This window comes from Hetaerina americana, unplaced genomic scaffold, assembly GCF_022747635.1.
Source record: "Hetaerina americana unplaced genomic scaffold, ioHetAmer1.1.p SCAF_2, whole genome shotgun sequence".
Classification (NCBI taxonomy): domain Eukaryota; kingdom Metazoa; phylum Arthropoda; class Insecta; order Odonata; family Calopterygidae; genus Hetaerina; species Hetaerina americana.
Genome location: NW_027286763.1, coordinates 59,798,967 through 59,819,138, shown reverse-complemented (window position 1 = coordinate 59,819,138; position 20,172 = coordinate 59,798,967). Strand labels below are relative to the sequence as shown.

General features: G+C 34.1%; 1 protein-coding gene across 2 annotated transcripts; it reads right to left on the bottom strand.

Annotated features, from left to right (window-relative positions):
- Positions 1 to 206: 206 nt before the first annotated feature.
- On the bottom strand, positions 207 to 15,510 carry LOC139687810 (transmembrane protein 145-like). 2 transcript variants are annotated; one of them, XM_071585122.1, is made up of 12 exons: positions 15,408 to 15,510; positions 15,252 to 15,326; positions 13,058 to 13,132; positions 12,773 to 12,973; positions 11,061 to 11,145; positions 7,787 to 7,858; positions 7,555 to 7,704; positions 6,240 to 6,412; positions 4,452 to 4,624; positions 4,244 to 4,364; positions 831 to 1,091; positions 207 to 466 (listed from the first exon to the last, which is right to left on the bottom strand). In XM_071585122.1, exons 1-12 carry the CDS (start codon positions 15,498 to 15,500, stop codon positions 350 to 352), a joined length of 1,596 nt encoding a protein of 531 aa, XP_071441223.1. In that variant the 5' UTR covers positions 15,501 to 15,510; the 3' UTR covers positions 207 to 349. The 2 variants fall into 2 exon arrangements, with proteins under 2 accessions (XP_071441223.1, XP_071441224.1); XM_071585123.1 differs by having other exon boundaries at positions 7,555 to 7,635.
- Positions 15,511 to 20,172: the final 4,662 nt, after the last annotated feature.

Sequence of the window (20,172 nt, the reverse complement as noted above, 5' to 3'; positions counted from 1 at the left end):
CACCTACCATTGCAATTATAATTTCAATATGAAAGATTAATATTAACTGACCTAATAAATGGTACTTTATGGTATTTTATGGCAATAAAGGTTCAATTTTACAAATAAACCTTGAAAAAATGGAAAAATTGAGTGATTTTAAGATTCAGGGAAAGTAATTTTTTTCTATTTTTATTTTACACACTTTAACAGACAAAAATGGCAAGTATTAAAAATATGAATCTAAATGTAACTGTCCAATAACCATACCAAATCGTTTTGAATGATCATCATTCCAGTGGTAGGATATTGAACCCAACAATTTATATTGAATAATTTCTGTTTTAATTTATGATTACAATGCAACAATTTATGATGCCTGGAGATTGTTCAGTGAATTCCTTATGATTGTGTGGTTTTCACTGGTTTGCTCCCTTTCATTTACATCTTCAGCAGGGGGTTGAGATAAAAATCCATTGGCAACATTCTGAAAATTGAAATGAGTAAATTAATATGCTGTAAAAACTTCCAGGATTAAAAAGGCACAGAGATCAGAGACAACCATGCGGATTTTAACAAAAATTGAAAAGCAACTCAGTACCATTTAAAAGATATTATTTCTACTGGCGATATTTAGTTTTGAATCCCTGCTGGGATGCCATTAGAGTCACATTATCTAAAGCAGCCATTACTACCTAATGAAAAATAAATATCCTTAAAAATGAAAATTACTTCCCATGTTAATGGAGAAGGTTCATGACTACATATATTTTCTAATCAGACAAGTTTCTTTCAAAATAATTTTTTATTGTGATGGAGACAAGCCTAAAAACGAGTTTTCTATAACTTACTGGATTCATTGCAACAGCTCTACTGACTGAAAATAGTTCCACAGGGACATTAGTCATCCAGTCCGCCAAAGGTAATTGGGGACAAGGAGCAGAGAGAGCAAGAGGTATTGTTGATGGTGCATATGGATGATGAGAAAAGTGGTCCAATGAGTTGTCAGCTGCACCACCATAAGTAATTTCTAATTCTTCCATGACACCAACCTGTGTCGTCCTAACATGGTAAGGAAAGTTCTTGTTTGCCCGTGAAGGTCTAGTAAGAATCTGTTGGAAGCAAAAAAACAGAAATAACTCATTCATTCATCTAGATTCCATGATATAACATTAGAATAACATATGCCTAGAGGAAATGAGAATGGGATAGTTCTAACTATCCCATTTTATACAATAAGCATGTAAATATATCCATACTTAGTGTACATGATGAATAACATCCCTGAACCAAAAGTTTCAGAGTATTCTTCTATGACCATAAAAGTTCAATACTCCAAACCAAATACTCCCGAGTTCAAATACAATAGTTCAAGCATTTCATTGCCTCATGAAAGCAGTAAGAAACCTGAAAAAATGTTAACATTTACACTGAATGGCTAATCGGGAAAGAACCCCAACTAGTAATTTGAGAAATCCTCAATATGTGTTCATGAACCAGCTATTGAGTGACTTTAGCAAGTCAACCTGGACATTTGAAGTTGTTGTTGTAGGGAAACATGGTGATTAATTTATAGCACATGACAACACTTGTTCAAAACTTCAAGTTTCCTTGAAGAGGAACTCCACAGGGATGTGATACTGCAAATTTTGAACTGCTGTAGGATGTCCGGCAACTAGTAGGTAAAGAGAATTGAGTGCTGAATTTCCCCACAATTTTTTGGGGCCCTACTATGACCAAAGAGGACTTAACAGGGCCAGATTTATCAAGGAGTTTTGTATTTTTTTATACTTTCCCAAGCTAAACTGTATTTTTTGGTGCTGCAATATAGTTCACAGATGAAAATCTTTTAACTTCAGCCACCCTCAGCTAGAATCATTTCAGCGTCCTGTTATATTCTTTCTTAAAGCTGGCATTATGGAATTAAAACTGTTAATTCATATTACACAGAATCCAACTTTCAGATATAAATATAATAATATAATATAAATCAACTGGACACAAATTTTTCTATTTTTGGAGAGTTTCTGTTTTACCTGTTTTTTTTTTAAAGAAAAGCTACATGGAATGTAATAAAAAAGTATTCAGAAAGTCATTTAATTTATCATCCGTGTTGCCAGCTAGGTTAATGTCTTTCCATGGCTTCTGAGAAAAAACCAAATAAAACTCATTTTTGTAGATCTGGTTGAATAGCCATTCTGACGTGTATAATGGCCTACTGTTGGGAACATAAACCTTATGATGAAGCTTAATTTGAATATCTAAAACCATTAAATCAAAAAAAAATCATTGTGAAGTACTCCCCATGAAATTTCTTTACCAATATGGTTATGATTATTAGTCTAATTGCATTGTGCTGACTGGCCTGTAGTCTGAGTTGGATTCATACTAACAACATGAAGCCATTTACATGCCAGTATATTCACCAATTCAGTATTTTCGAATGAGGAATTGAGCTGGTTTACTAGCTGTAAGTTAAAATTACTACATATCAGTATTACATCTATCCTTTTTGCAATAGCATGCTGCAACTTAGGACTAAAAATTAAACAAAAATAAGTTTAATAAACCACTAGGAAAGTGATACACAGAATAATGCAATATTCAAGCTTAGAATTCTAAGGACGGCAGAACAGCATTCAATATATTTGTCAATGATCTTTTTGTTGTCTAAACAGAGAAGTGAATTAAAGGTTTAGGATACATAGTACTCCACCACTCTTGAATTTTTTTTCTATAGTATTTCATAATCATAACCTTTATGTATCATTAGATTTGTATGTACCACAATATTTATATTTGGAGAGGAAGTTGAAGCTCTCTAAATGAAGGAGTAGAATTTATTTGTTCACAAACCAGTGCTCACATCTTAGAACAATTACACAATTTAGATCTTGAGAAATTACAACTTGTGAGAGAATCTTACTCCCCACCCCCCGCACAAATAGAGCAAATCAATTCCTTTAAATTTTGAAGAGCCTAAGTTATTTTTCCTTCGGTTTAACTACTCTTGATTGCAATTGAGTGACCATCTTGTCAGGAACAATCGCAGATGCATCACATTCACTATTACTATTCACAGGAGATGGTAGAGAACAGCTATATGCCATGGATGCCTATATGCCATGATTCCAGATAAGTCGTCAGAAGGATCTGATTTCACATTTGTTGAGCTACTAAAAACTGATCCTGAATATTATCATTAGTACCAAGAATATCACCAATAGGCATCTCCAGAACCTCAATAATTACCTTAGGAAACCACAAACTAAATCTAAACATGCAGACAGATGTATCAATGGGCCATGTATTATATCTATAGTGCCCTCCAAAGGGTGCAATTGGCTCCAATTTTGAATGTAGGGGGCACTTTACCACTACTGGCAAATAAACAGGAAAAATCATTATCTTGTAAGCTTTATCTTGAAAGAAAGTTCTTGTGTTCATGATAAGGAGTCAACCCACGAAGAAATTTTAGGAATTTTTTCTATGGTCCCTTCTGAAACTTAAATTTAAGGTTTCACTGTGGTACTAGCCAATATATCATAAAAAAGATTCATAAAAACCTATTTTATTTGGATCTGACTTTGCTGAGTGTGAGAGTCGTGAATGATAGCAGCATCAGAGAAAAAGATTAGAAACAATTGAAAAGTAATGCAGACAGGTAAAATTATGAAAATAAAATGGATCAGAGTGACAAATGAAGAAGTGGATACTTTAAAGAGTAAAGCATGTGGAAGCACCTAAAACAAAGACCAGGGTAACTAAAGGGACACATTCTGAGACATGATATTTTAATGAAGCCCTATTGGAATGGATCAAGGGACAGAAAGGTGCAGAGGAAAACCTAGGATTATTTATGCGAAAAGAGTGATGGAATATGTCAGTGTGATGAAAACAAAGGAATTAAGTGACTCACAGGTAGAACTACTGCACATTGAATTTTTTTAAATTCAGTTAAATATACCATTATATCAATACAATTTACAAAACAGTCAAAAAAACATTTTTCTTATTAGAGTTTATCAAAACCTTCTTCATTTTACTCGTAAACATACAATAGTTTCACAAATTAAATTGCATACCTACATATTCAATGTATTTAGAGCAATTATATCACTAAGAATCTATTTCATTTTCATATATCAATGAGAGAATGTTTCTGAATCCCTTTTAAAATTAGTTTGTAATGTAAATATGCTGTCTCTCCTTCTCCATTAGCTGAATGAAAACAAAAGAAAAATGAAAGAAGATATATACTCACAAGAAACATTACATGCCCACCAAATATTATTCCATGCTCCACTGCACATACAACAGTCTCTCTAACCCATTTGTCAATGCAGTTGTTAGCTATAATGATGAAGATTGGTCCAGCAACAAACCTTTCAAAATGGAAACAATTTTGAATTAATGGCGATGAATAATGTTAGCATGAAGCAAGACATTAACAGCAGAAGACAAGAACTCACCATATTGTTCCCAAGAGATTGAAGGGATAATAAAAAGGAGACTTTTCTGGATAATGCTTCAGGGTGAATACAATAGAATATACAAACATCCACCAGGCCATTAATCGTAAGAATATCAGTCCATAACCAGGAGGAGACTCATATAGGTAAAGAACTTCAGCAGGATCAAAGAACTATTAATTTTAAAAAATTCAAAAATTATTATAAATGATAAGCATGCATAAGAGACATTATTTTATTACAAAATACAAATTCACGTTTTATAGTCATAGTTTGTACTAATTGAGCTCAGGTAATAAATAGTCACTAACTGTTGAACAATCTTTACTGCTTTAGTGCAATTAATACAAAAACAGACCATACCATTGAACATAACTTGATAACATGCGTAGGCCCATAGGATGATTACTATGTACCAACCAACAAATTGGTTAATGGCTATCCCTAATTATGTGCTATGCGAATAAAACTGGTATTGAAAACTTACTTAAGTGGGATTAGAAAGTAGCATATAGAGAGGCAAAGACTTCATTATGCTTGCAGTCACATCAACCGAAAAGTCTCCTCCGAGACTCGAGGGTGAAATTAATTATCAATTTTTATCTAAATGGAAGAAATTTCTACCATGTAGATTGTCCTCCCTTCCACTCCACCCAATACTGTAATACAGATACATGTATGTCCGATAGATATATGCCACTGGAACTGTTTGATAAGTGTCACTGCTATCTTTAAGATTCTTCAACAGTTCATAACAACATTATGTTAGTTTCATCACCATTTGGAATGTTAACCACACGTCAAGTTCAAATAAGTATACTCATTTTTCCACAAAAATGGCCTCCAGTGCTCCATACCCTTTTTGCCCTGGAAAAAATTCGGGCCAGATTCCACACTAAATAACTTAAACTTTAGTAACTAATTAATTGGAGAGTGACCCATGGACTTTAGATATATACCTCCCCTTTTGACTCATGGTATCCCACTTGGGGTGAACATGAAAATCTCTGTCCCAGTTCACTAACCACTGCAGTAGACCATGAGTACCCCCCAAAATGGCTGTTCAGAATGGACTCAACCACCACCAGCTATGCTAACATCTATATTACATAAGTATATGGAGTTCCAATTGCTCTTCTAAATGCAAAAAAAAATCTTAAGAATGAAGTCTCATTCTGGATACGTTCCTGAATCATCTACATTGAGCTATCCACAAAATCATTTACAATGAATTATCCACAAAACTTTGATTTGTATTTTAAACCAGAGAATGTATTCATTTTGTTTCTCATTTGGCAAAATGCTAATTTCCGTTTTTAAAGGTGAAAATGCACTACATAACAAATTTTCTGTTCCTTTTAATTTCATTAATCCAAATTAATGTCTGGTAGTGAAAAATTATTTTGCTTGAGAGGACAGAATTTCATTGGATTTTCTAGAAGCAATTCCAGTTGACTATATCTAAAATGCCTGGAGATGCATTATGCATAGTAATCAGTTATTGAATTAAAAATTAATAAAATAAGGAATCTATTATCCAAAAACCTAAATGCAAATAGAAATTTTGTCTAACTTAAACTATGCAGTTGATTAATTTTGCAAATTTAACTAAATATTTCTCCGATTGATTATGTGTGCTCTAATTAATCAGTTAAACCAGCACTGCTGTTGAGACTAATCCTGTGATTAGAAATTATTGAAATAAAATGGATGGGAGATTAGTTGAAATTCTGAATGTCACATGATAAGCAATAGATAATTAATTAATTCTTAAAATAATTGTCTCACCATGCTTTGATAGAAGAATAAACATGCATGAGTAATGCTGCAGAAAGTCATAAAGACAGCCAACTTTGCAGCCCCTGCAGCCTTGAGACGTCCCCTTGTGACTGTGTATCCCTTGGCTAGTAGAAGTAAGACTAGAAGAAAACTAATCTCACTACCGGATTCAAGCATTCGTCCTGTTAGGAAATATAAAGAGATTTGGAACTACAATCTTTTAAATGAGCAAGCATGGCCTCAACATACAACATTAGAAAATGAGTTAATTAAAAACATGCTTAACCCAATTACAGTGTACACAACCCCAAGCATAACCAAAAAGGTCCCAAAACAGCAAAGCTTGAGCTATCACGAGTTCATTACTTTTTAAAGATGACAATTTTTAGATGCCTGAATAAACCGATCATATGCAATTAATTATGCAATTAATTATGCAATTATGCAATTAATGTATGATTAGTATATCATGAATTTTTATGAATCAAAACTTCTGTAGCTATTCAATTGAAAATTAAAATCCTGGTATTTAGTTTCCCAATTTCAATAGACATCAGACCAAACATGAGAATCACTGAAAATTAATGAAACTGATAATTTGAGCAAATTGAGACAAAATAATAGGGGTTGCCTCAAAATTGGGGTGTGCAAAGGTCACTGCATATAAAAACGTTGCCTCTAAAAGTAACTCTGCAACAGTTGATCCACAAACTTATCTACAGGTATAATGTCCAGGTTTTTCAGGCCAAAATTAGGGTTACTACCACATCTCTTTATGACAACTTCTGAGTTATCTTATATCAAAGCCGTATTCACAGACATCATTTTTGCTTTTACTAATAAAGTTGTAGTACCTGAAATTTTACTCATTTCATATTTCACAAATAAATCTCAAGGTTTTTTCACAGGCGTCGTGCATGCCAAATGAAACACTTGAGTGTATCAAGCAAATGCTGATAAGCCAAAAATAATTACGATATAATAGCATTGATCTTTCCATTCACCATTTAACTACAACTTGATTTTAAAGGAAACTTAAGCAACAAAAATGATAAAATCACATGAAATGATATTTAGCTTGCTGATTGACTCTTCTTATGCTATAAATAATAAGGAACCAATGAAGTATCAATATCATCCTCCTCACATGTTGAAATTCCAAATTAATCATAATATCTGGAAAAGTTTTAAACTCATCTCATGTTTTATGCTGTTATTAATGTTTTATTATGACAACTAATTAAAGGTAACTGATTATTTTGCTAAAGATATCATTGAATGATTTTCTTACAGATATTAAAACTACTAATTATGCCATACATACCAAATATTCTTATCGCAGGAAAACCAATTCCATCATGGGCAAACTGTACAACTGAAACACTTTGCATTGACACTCCCCAGCCTTGCAACACCACCGAAAAAGTATATATTTTGTAAGTTGTGTGAAGGAGTTGGCGAGATCTTAATTCAACTGTAAAGAGTATATAATTTAAAGAATGATCTGTTTTATGAATTGTCCTATGAAAATATTGAATTATAAATGAATACTATACCTGCAAATATCACCACACAAAGGATCATTAACATGTAACTTATGCAAAATGCCAAAAGTATTGGTAGAATGTCTGAAAAAGGAAAAATATATTAATAGATTATATTTATTTCATTTCAATCAAGCAATCATAATTAATGATTAATTTACTTTTCCAATACAGCATTCAAATTTTTAAGTCATCATTAAAACTTTTGATAACATGCAAGCAAGCAAAACAATCTAATTGCTTTTCATTACATGAAATGAAAAAACCTAATTGGAAACAGATTAATGATCACTTTATAACTAACTCGCAGAACAAAACTCAGAATTAAATCATTGGAAATGGAAACAAAAGTTTAATTATTCATATATTTTGTTTTTAGAAGAGGCAATTAATTCTACTAAAATGCAACTTATCACACTTATTTATCAAACAATAATTACTAGCAAGTATTATTGCATAAAATTCCAACTAATATTACATAATAGATAAATTATTTCTTTCTTTGGTTAAATATATCTTTTCGAATTAACTACAGAATTCTATTTTATATCAATATTAAGGAAAGGTAGAACAAAAGATTTCTTGAACTTGATTGAGTGATGTTTGTTGGTTTCTAAATGAAATCTTTGAAACATATATGGAGGACATCACATTGCTTGCCAGCATTCTAGATAGACACAAATGCAAATACAGTTGGAGTTTGAATGCGAAATGATAGTCACAAATAATAAAGAAAACAAAAATTTTTAAATAATCCATCATGTAGTTGACATCACATTCCAATTAATTACTTAGAAAAATCGTTTTAATCTGATTGGACTGATAGATTAATACATGACCACTGAAAAATGGCATAATCAAGTTGTATACTCTTCAGTCCTAACAAAGCAGATGAAGATTGGGTAAATCAGATTACTTTACAGTCCTGACTACAAACGCGTTCATTCTTAACTGCTGAGCATGCTGCTGGTATCTCCCCCATTGATCCTTAGTATCATTTGGGTTAACATCAGGGTGCACCCATACAACGACCAATGGCCAGCAGGGACTGAAATCACAACTAAAGGGAACCTCATTCTCACTGGAAAATCCAAATTCCCATACTATTTTGCCATTTCCCATAAAAACTCAAGACTTTTCATAAAAATTTGTCCCTTTTCCCCTATTTTTCCTCAATTTTGAAATTTATTGAATAATATTTTCCCAATAAAGTGGCCTCGTTGTGTATGAAGCACAACTGAAATTTTGTATCACTTCAATATTTGCTAATCTCTCAATGCTGCTAAAGCAATGTTTGTCACATTATAACGAAACTATATTATTAAACAAAAATGTAGGAAGAAGCATAGTTAACATAGAGCAAGCAACTGATAGCATATTGTTATTAGTAGAAATTGAACCAATGAATTTGATCACTGTTCAGGTCTATTTGCCACCAAGCAATCATAGGGAGGAAGAAGCATATAGGGTATACAATCACTTAGGGGAAATCATTACAGGTGTTCCTAGAGGGAAACGATTCATAGTGATGGGAGTTTGGAACACAAAGGTAGGCAAAGGAAGAGATAGTGGTGACTCAGGGCACAACAATTTATGAACGAGGAATGAATGCAGCAAGCAATCGAGTTTGACATTAGACAGGGCTTAATCATAATGAACACTTGGTTTAAACACCACAATATATGTACACATGGAAAATATCTGAGGTTTCAGAAATATAACATTTAGACTATATTATGGTTAGGCACGCATTTAGGAGTAGCATGATTTATTTGCAGTTTCCCAGGAGTGGATGCTAATTCAGATCATCATTTAGTAATTATGAAGAGCAGTATCAACTTCAAAGGATAAAACAGGGAAGAAGGTTTATGAAATGGAATGTAGAAGCATTAAACATAACAACAAGAAAGGAGTATCAGCTGAATGTAGAGCTGAATGTAGGAAATCATGAGTGAGAATAGGGAGCTGGGTACTAAAGAGGAAAGGAAGCATATTAAAAAATGGATGTTAAAAGACAAAAAAGAAACTATAGGAATAGTGCATGGGAAAAACGACAAGGAAACCATGAATTATGAATGAGCTGAATAGAAAGATAATTGAAAGAAGGAAATGGGAGATTTTAAGTATGGAATTGGGTAGAAGGAAATGTAAAGTGTACACTAACAAACTTAGACATGAAACAAGTTTGGTGGAAGATGCCGTTCAAAGATATAGAAAGTTTACTGAGAAAGAGTGCAATCGATGCACCTCACAGGAAGGTGAAACCACTAGCAGGAAGTAAAAAGGGAAAAATAATTGAAAACAATAAGAGATAAGTCAGGAAAAAATTTTACTTGAAGCAGGGAAAATTCAAGAAATATGAAAGGAATTTATAGAAGAACTATATGGTAAAGACATTAGTCCAGTAAACATGTAAATAAAGAAAAAATATTATGCTGATGAGGATAGCTAAGGTCCAGGCATACCTGATGGTAAGATAGAAAGGGCATTAAGGGAATTGAAATCAAATTAGGTTTTGGGGGTAGACAGCATTCCCGCAGAACTATTTTAAGATTTGGAAAAATGTAGGATGAAAAGTTTTATGGACTTATTTTCAGCAATTATGAGGAGGTAACTTATTCAGAATATTTCATCAGATAAGTCCTTACTTTCTATTCCAAAAAGGGAAATCATATATGATGACTATAGAACAATAATTTTGATTTTGCACACAGCTAAAGTGATCCTCTGTATAATCACTAAGAGAGTGGAGAGCAAGGCAAATGATTAATTAGAGAATAATCCGTTTGATATGCATTCAGAAATGGAAGTAATAAAGTCACTAATGGTGAGGAACATAGAATCCAATCAGGATGTTTTGTAGATTCCAAGAAGGCATTAGGAAGTGTAAATTGGCTAGAATTCATGAATTTATTGCAGAAAATAGGAATAGACTGGAGGAACAGGAGACTTATCTGCAACCCGGTACATGTCTCGGACTGCTCAGGAGCAATTAGTGGATGGAGAGTCAGGATTGGGAGTTTTAGGAAGAAGGGTAAGAATAGAGGTGTCGTCCATTACCATCTTCTGTGTTTTTCAATGTATACGAGGAAGAAATTGTCATAGAAGTATGGGAAGAACTGGAGATAGGATGCTGCCTTGGTACCCCTCTCATTCCATAATAATGCATTTTTTTTAGCAATAATGCTACGATCTATTGAGTCAAAGGCTTTGGTTAAATCTAAGAAAGTGTTGGTTACCTCCTTATTGTCAGTATAACAGCAAACATTGTGATGCCCATACTTACAATATTCGTCGGCTGAAAAATGCTCAGACCACAAATCACCTGGAGGGCCATTTGTCATTAGGAATTTGTATCTCACATTCAGACCCTAAAAAATTGGAGAATAATATTCTTCAATGAATGAAATAGGAGGCAAATACACTTTTGCAACAAAAAAAAATTACATGACGGGTACAAATTTGGCATGTAAAAATAATTTTTCTTCACTAGGATTCACACCAGCACATATCTCCAAAAAAATCAGTTTGGTTTGCTAAGGAATTACACCAACCACAAATTAGTGTGAATATTGCAACAGAGCACATAGTTGCATAGTGACTTTTTGTAACATGCCCCATGGAATCACTGTTTGAAATTGAGAATGACAGAGCCTTTCTCAATGAACAAGATCAAATTAACTATGATTACTTTAACCCATTTATATCTAACTATATTTGTCTTAATCATTATAATAGATAAATTATAACATAAAAATTTAAATAATTAAGGCTATAGGGAAAGACACCAAGCATTGTAAACCACAATAACCATAACATTCAAATGAACAGTTCTAAACAGGTTCGTTTTAGAAAGATTAATGTGAAATTAGAAGACTACAAGCTTAGAGATTAAACAAAACTAAGACCAAAGTTAATTGCTGTTCTACGAAGTAAGAAGGAAGTTAATAGAATGCATGTTATAATATTTAGAAATACTATAGTTTAGGGTTTCAAATTGGGTGATTGCTTTGCAAGTGATTAAGCACTCATTGCTTCCTCATACTATACAAATTCTTTTGGTAGGTACTCACTAGTGATCACATAACAAAAAAACAGCTTATTCCCTAAAACTATTTTTAATTCATAACAAAAAAGATACAGTTATTCCAATTTCAAAAGGAGATTCAGTTCTATGAAAAAATTATTAGTATGAATGGATTGTTTTCTATAATTATGTTATGGCCACTGCAAAATACAAGGCAAGACAGGTTCATATCCTGCAAAAGGGTCACTCAAATTCATCATCACCATTTGAATCTTACCCATTGTTTCCTCATTCAGCAAAATATATTATTAACTTATTGACTGACTAAATTATTTCAAAAACAATTTAAAATTCCAGATTGAGTGAGAGAAGATATGGCAACCTTGTAAGAAAATGAAGCCATTTGTTTTGCCCAAGATTCACATTGCTCTAGAAAAAGTCAGTATTCCACATTAAAGAGAACATATTCAACTTTGTTTTGAGTAAAGTGTTCATTTTGTATGTTCACAAAAGAGATTTTCTCTAAAAATAGATATTTTATCTAATAAGAGATATTTTCTCTAATAAGACTTCTTTAATTAAGTATCCCTGTATCAAGCATATTAACCACAAATTTTGTCAGTTCATCATGACTGATAACACATATGTGATTTCCTCACTACTTTGATTTCCAACAAATACTGCAGCACCACCACCTGATTCCATTTTGAGCAGAATGCCATCCCTAAGATTAGCACACTGAGTCTTCTAGCTTCTATTACTATCTTATATATAAGCACTTCACTGAATGATTACTCCAGAACATATGAAATACTTCATTATTTTCACTTAATTGTCGCCTTAAGCCATTATGCTTAAGTTTCTACTAGAATACAATGTCAGCTACACTCTTAGGTATTTATTCCATGTTTCAAACATGCAAGCAGGCTATATGTAGCATCTAAAATCTAAATCAGCACTTGACATATTACCTTGGTAGAATTGCAGTTGCTGAAAGCAATGAACCACCATCTTTCTCTTGAGCTCATGAATGATCGAACATTGTGGCATACCCATACTGATTTTCCTTCTGTCAAACGTTCAATGCAGCCTGAGTGCTTTGGTAGCTCTGTGGTGAGATTGATGATCTGGTTTTGAGCTATACTTAATACTGATTCCTTTTCTAAACAGGACTAAAGCATGATGCCATTAATACACTTAAAAATAGTAAGCCTTGTTTGATTCACATTGTAAAAAATGCTTTAGAATTAACTCACCTTATTAGTTTTGTAAACAGAAGGCCACTGTTGAATTGAATCATAATACAGGAGAAGGTTTTGGACAGCATAACCCTAAAAGAAATATTTTAAGTCATACAAAGCATTTACTAATTCATATCTACAAGAATATTAGGTGCAAATGGGCTTCGTAAACATGATGTATTTTTGAAAGAATTTCTTTTATTTTGGCAATGTTTTTTCTGTTCATCAGACATTGGGTATTGATAAAACCTTTAGCTAATTTAAATGATTTGTCTATTACAATTCTAATCAATTGATCATATCAAAATAAGTGCATAGTGAAATAAGGGTGGATGGCATTTCGGACTAATTTAAAAGATTTAATGACAGCTACATTAGCTGATATTATCTATAAGAAAATAACAACTCTGTAGTTTCCACGAAGATACAGTATATGAGTACACTGTAATTAAGAAAATTATGGCACAACATATTTCAATTTTGCAAAACATTAACATGTGCAATACATCTATTAGATTCTGCAAGTTATACAACCAATGGAAGTGGCAGTGGGGAGAGGTTTATCCTAAGCTGTAGTTCTGCAAATACTGGTGGTTGACTTCAAGGAATTTCAAAAAGAAGTGGCTTTTTCCTAAATCCTCATTTTCAATGAGAACAGTAAATAATTGAACATGACCACTCAAAGTGGTGAACCTTATCCAATTCCTCTGCAATACTTTAGGAAGTCTCACATTATCATTTAGTTTTCTTTACTTTAATTTTCATTTACCTATGGCTTATCAACTTTCCACAATAAAGTGAAAATGTACCAACTTTCTACAAATGAAAGGTGTTAACGATATATATCACAAGTAGGGAAATATATTTTTGCAATGAAGCTAAATACATTGTATAATTCAGAGTTAAATTAATTAATTTTCAGTTTCCCAATAATGAACTTTACCCTCCTGAAACTGAAACCAATATGAGTTGCTACACTGCTTGATTTGCTTTTAGACCAGAAACCTAAGTACTGAGGGATGATAGCCCTCATTTATTATTTGTTATGTCATTTTTATGAAAATTAATTAATAAATTTACATTCAGCTGACTGATACTCCCCTTAAGCACAGAAAAATATTAACTTTTTCTAATCAAGGCCACCTCATATGGATGGTCATGTTCAAAATTATTTCTCTTCATGAAAACACATAGCTATCTATACCGCAACTGATTTAAGTTCCCAATTTCACAAATTCACAACCAAAAAATCCGAAATATTTTTTATCTTTGTTAAAAATAGCCCAGAATGCCCTCAATTCAATGTCAAAAATTCAATGTCTGGGTGAAGGGCTATATAAACACTGAAAATTTCTAAGTGCACAATTATATAGATAAACTGCGTTATGAATATTGGTGCCATTCAGATAGTCTTTGTAACCAAAGTAAAAGTAATATAAATGGATTTGTAGGCAAAAATACCGGTTTATTTAGGCAAAACAGTCGGTTGAGTAATTACAATGTATCTTGAGCTACTGAAGCTTCCCGTGTGGAGCATAATAATTTCGAAAAGATCGGCCAAGGAGAGCGGCACTGCCACACCCCACTGACCCTTTGTTTACCCGAAGAAAATGTGAAACGGATAAATGAGGTAAAAAAACAAATACGAGTTGTTTGAGCCATTACGGAAATGCGCAAGATACACTCATCAGCATTTTCCGTGTTTAAAATATGGGCGATTGCAATGTTTTCATTCAGAAACAGGATGACTACAGTGCCCGAAAACAAAAATCTGCCCATATATGACCTCTATTAAAATTTTCAATGCCGCAGTAACTTGTGCTTTACTTCTTTCCTGCAATTGCGTATACGAAATCATAAAGACTACCGCAGTTACATATCACAAGGTTTCAAAGAGTATCCGAGTATATTTATTAAATTCTTGTCTGGTACGCACAGAGCCATTTGCTCAGAAAACATGTTCAACGTGGAAATTTTGAACTTCTGGTAACTGAGCGAAGAAAGAAAGCACCTTAGTAAATAGGTTCCCACTGCGGTCAATACTACGCGACTGAAGTCTACTAAAAATATATATGTATTGATTTAAGCGCCCTATGCCTCGAAAATCCCGCTGGAATATTTCTTTTGAGTATACATGTCCATCGCAAAAACTCACCTGATGAAAACGGTTGCTATTTAAAATTAAAAGCCTTCAAGCCATGATTCATACCTTCTCATACTCAAGACCATACTCGAACTTTCCCTCGGTGGACAGAAAACAAAATCGAGCGACGAAAGCCCAGGTCTGCAAAGAATCACAATGATTTGTATACTTTATAACACAAAACAGAATGAAGCTCGTGAAACAGAAGAAATAATCCTTTACCTCAGAAGTAACAAGGTGACCTTCCACGAATTTGCACCCGGACCTTCTCACTAACAGCAGCAAAAATAAAATTACCGAGCACGTCGCTCGCATTACAACCCGTGCAAAAGCACAAAAGGCACTGGTGAACTGCTCGGTCACGTTTGAGGCGATCGAATTTTTGGAACTGCGCGGAAACATGTTATTTTCACCTTAGCAAGAACGCCGATTTGAATGTGACGGAAAATCATGTTGCGACGATAAGCCAAACACACGGGAGCTGGTGTGAGCACCGATCTGGCATTGAACGGAGGATAAATTCTAAGTATCGCAAAAGTTGATTTCCGCGTGAGCTCACGCCATTGAAGAAAGCTTATGCCTTTCTTCCAAGCCGTTAGATAGATTGTTATTTTTTTATGATAGCGTAATGAGATGAATCAATTTTCAGCTAAGTACAGTCGGAAATTGTACTTGCTGAAAGTCTCAGATATTAGTTCTCGATAGAATGCGAACCCGGAAGTAATGGGACCGTTCACGAAAAGTGTTCCGAAGAGATCGAAATTACGCTCGTGAAAAAATGATGGAGCCGATAAATTATTATTGGACTCAAAAAAGGAAAGCGAATATATCTAAATACTAAGGAAAGTCAAAGTGGAGAATATTTTGATGCCGACTTACGAAGAAGCAATAGGCGTGAAACAGACAAGCAATAATGTCGAATGATGTAATATTCGTACGATATAACACACTTTCATTTTGACTAAAAAATAATAGCTACGAGTATAATTGTAATAACTGATGATTCATAAAAACATGCAATCATTAATTAAGTTACAAGAATGAAATCAATTATATTGTTTTGCAAATGGATTTAATTTTTGCAAATTATTTTATCTTTTGCTCCATTAAATTAAAAAAATATTAGAATTAGAAAAAAGAATAAAATAATATTTTTTTTATTTTTTAACCTTTCGAAAAATAATGAGCTTATTGAGGGCTTATACCAAATAATGGGGTAAGGGATTAATGCTTAAACACAATGCTTAAACCGATATCCATTTCTCTTTAAGACCGTCCGCATGGAAACTCATTGCGTATTTGTCATAATAATCAAGTTCATTCTATCGCTAGCTTTCAGAATGATGAGGGGTAGGGAATCATAGGAAACGTCGCACAATCCATAATAGTATGGTCTATTGGACACGACGAAGCGACTTGGCCTTGCTAGCCCTTAGGTCACGATTTTAACCCAATGTGCATGACTGTTGTCGGGCAGCAGATAAATCAGTATTCACGGTGGAGTACAAAACCTCAACCACGCGATTACCTAACATATTAGATCGATTAAATTATGATACCATGTGCGCTCCCGTTTGGTACTATATAACATACTACTCAAAGTTGGGGAATTTCGATCTCTTCTGGTGACTTTCAGCCACGGGTATCAATAAGGTACCAATATCACTAAAGGTGAGCCAATTCTCTGCATGGTAGTGTTCGCCCGTTAAAAATTCTAACGTACGTGTACAATCTTATCGACATAAGAAACACCTTGAAAAGATTTTCAGGTGAAAACAGGCAATTTGTGACCGTAAAATTTCCTTAACGAAACTTCTTAGACATTCATGCACCAAAAGGTCTTATAAAATGAAATAATTATGACTCACATCCGCAGAAAAAATATCATAGGAAAAAACATGAATGATACTGACTATTGTAAATAGTTAAAAGCGAGAAGAAAAAATCAAACGTTATTTTTTTTCATAATTCTCCTTGGTGATAGTCCGTACTTGGCGATTTTACGTCGAAAGCTCAACTGTTATAAGAAAATCGGAACAGTTACCATCAGGGTTGGCTGGGAAATTTCCAACATTGTTGACTCACGATCTTCCAATGCGTCTAAATTAATACTGATGAGTTACAGGCTGCTTCCAAGAACGCGATTGAGGACCGTGGGCCACGATCTTCCTAATTTCATCAAACGGTATAAGAATCATTCCAATAGATTTGTGCCAAACCAGTTGCTTAGAAAGCTAATCATCACGCCAACATTCTTATTTCCTGTTCATAACCACAAGGGCGTGAAGTTGGGTTCATGTCCGTATGATTGTTGACCATGTGTTGAATCCTGAAGGGGATTAAAATTCCCCGTAAATCACCGGAAAACAGCCTTCCCTTTACTTACACGCTTGGTGTCAAACACAAGATGTTATAAGAAGAATATTTCCATGGCATTTAAGTTATCAAGGCCGTAAGAGCTCATTCCCCCCTTTCCCATGGCGGACTTCAATGTACGAGTATACAAGTATCTGAGGGTGGAATGAAATTAACGGCCAACTGAGATACTATTGGAATGAGAGACTTGGGCCACTTTATTTCTCAACTTGTCATTTTGTGACTCAAACATTTTATTGGTGAGTTGGTGGGGTACCGATGGTGCCAACCCAGTCAACCCTACCTATGTTATAACTAAACACGGGTAACCTCTACAAAACGCATATTCTTGGCTACTGTTATACGAAGCCCAGAAAATAACAGCTTTCTTGTTACCCTTACATTTAAAAAATACTCCTCCCAAGAACTAAATTATTAAGATACCATTACTTTATGAGGTATGCACATAAGTAAAAATTCATGATCAAAATAAGTAGGTAATTATTTCGGAAGTACACAATGTGCTATTTATAGTTGCAATTAAACATTTTACCATAGCCTCAAGACCTCCCTTCCACGAATAGTTATAACTTCCTAATAGGCTACATTCCAAATTTCATGGGAAGATTGATGGGCATTAAGATTATTCAAAATTTTCCACGGGGAAGACGCAGCTTCAACTTCGCTCGGTAGAGACGACAATACATCAAACAAAATATAAAAATATTTAATAAGAATTTTAGCGCCTCTATTTTAGTCAAGTCGGAGAAGGAATATTTGACCGTGTACAGTAGGACACATTTGGTTCTTAATTAAAAAATATTGCGTCCCGAATCAAGGTGGAAATCCCAAGTATATGGATTAGTAAGGTATGTATTGTGATTCATTAAATTTTGACAAACCCTCGCTCATCTGATATGTCCTCCTACCTATTCATATGATATTTGGTATTACTTATTTGCTCCAAATTAAACCCGCAATTTGAACTAGGTAACCAGGAAATATTTCCTTAAGATCCCTGGTATGATAACTAAGGTTCTTTTTCAGATCATCACCTATCTTTCAAGAATTAACTACTACCGACGTATGAAATACGCGTAGGGGCAAATGTGGTCCAAGCAAGCTTTTCGAAGTGGGAAGGCGATCGGTGAAGAGAAATATGCTCTTTTTTCCATCAATGAGGGAAATATACCGTTTTGCCGAATTTTTTAACCTTTCTAGCCCTTTCCTCCCTAGAGGAAAATTCTCCCAACGAGTCTGAATGCAAACACAGTTTCATCAGAGCGCAAGAATAAATCTTTTATCCTACACGGGGGGCGAGATATGCCACTTCCACGGTGGAACGTTTGCTCGCTCGCATGCCTATCCGCTCTTGCGCTTTCTTCTCAAGATATCTAAGGGAAGACAGTTGAGCAAGCAGAAGATTACGCGCTTTCACCTGCTGCCCACGATCTGGGAAGCAAGCGACAATATATGACCAACGCCTAAAATATTGGAGGATTGTAGGTCAAAACCAACGCCCGTCGCTCAGGATATTCGCCGCTGAGAACTTTTTGCTTGCTTTTTCTGGCTAGTCAGAAAATCATTCAATACCATCATAACTATACTGAAAAATTTTAGCAGTTATCCAAATCAAAAAGGCCAGAATATCGGGAAATTATGCATCACCACATTGGCATGAGCAATTCAAGGTCATGGATTATAAGCCATGGCCTTCGAGCAATGCTAATCGGAATGCCGTCAATCGTGCACCGGACGGCGAGTTGGTTAACTTCACATCCACCTGGTGCCGCATCCCTGAAATAATACAGTTCTTGAATTTTAGAAGCATCTATCGACGTTCCAACTGATTTGTTTAGTCGAAAAGTATACGTCACGCTAGTAATTTTTCAATTTCATAATTTCGATTTCCAATCGACTTGAAAGAAAACAAGGGGTTAGGAGAGGGAATGTAGGTAAAAAAAACCCCAACCTCTCCGTGGTTTCCTTGTACCTGTTATCTTGAGTGTTCAATTTATTTATTTCAACATAAGGGAGAGTATAACGTAAGGTTAAGTTAAGTAGTGGTATGTAGTTAGAAAAGTATTATTAGAGAAGTACCCGTCCCCAGCATCTGAGCTTTATAATGCACAATGAGCTGTGAATAGTTTTCATAGGGTAAGAGAGAATTTTAATGGAAGGCAAATATATCCAAAACAAAGAACATGATTTTATTTTATAAGGACAAAATGAAAAATGTTACCATGGTTGGGGTAAACCTGAAATAACTGAGAAAATGGGAAATTTTTAGCATAGCAAAATGTTTGCGAAAGATGATAGATTAGATGAGCTTAAATCCATGTGGATACCAGCAGATATTCCTTAGTATCATATGAAGTATATGCAACAGTCAATGTTTGCCTAAGGTCAGATAAATAGCAGTACCTATATATGAGTAAAACGTACCAACCACTTACCATGTTAATTAAAAGGAAGCAGAGCTTATGATAAGGATAAGGCACAGATAGTTAATAAATACAGTTGGTTAGGTCACTTAAAGAGAATCTGTAGTTAAAATAATAGAGATCTGGTCAGGAATTAGTGGGCATGGAAAAATGTGAATTCAATGTCCCAGTAATAGATGAGCATGACT

Bases quoted from the DNA above. Each gene is read 5' to 3' on its own strand.
- LOC139687810 (XM_071585122.1), bottom strand. From the start codon at position 15,500: ATGCGAGCGACGTGCTCGGTAATTTTATTTTTGCTGCTGTTAGTGAGA. The intron at 13,133-15,251 runs GTATGAATCATG...TATTTCTTTTAG, and splicing joins ATGGTCTTGAGTATGAGAAG to GGTTATGCTGTCCAAAACCT. The intron at 7,859-11,060 runs GTAAGTATGGGC...TTCCTTTTTCAG, and splicing joins TTTTTCAGCCGACGAATATT to ACATTCTACCAATACTTTTG.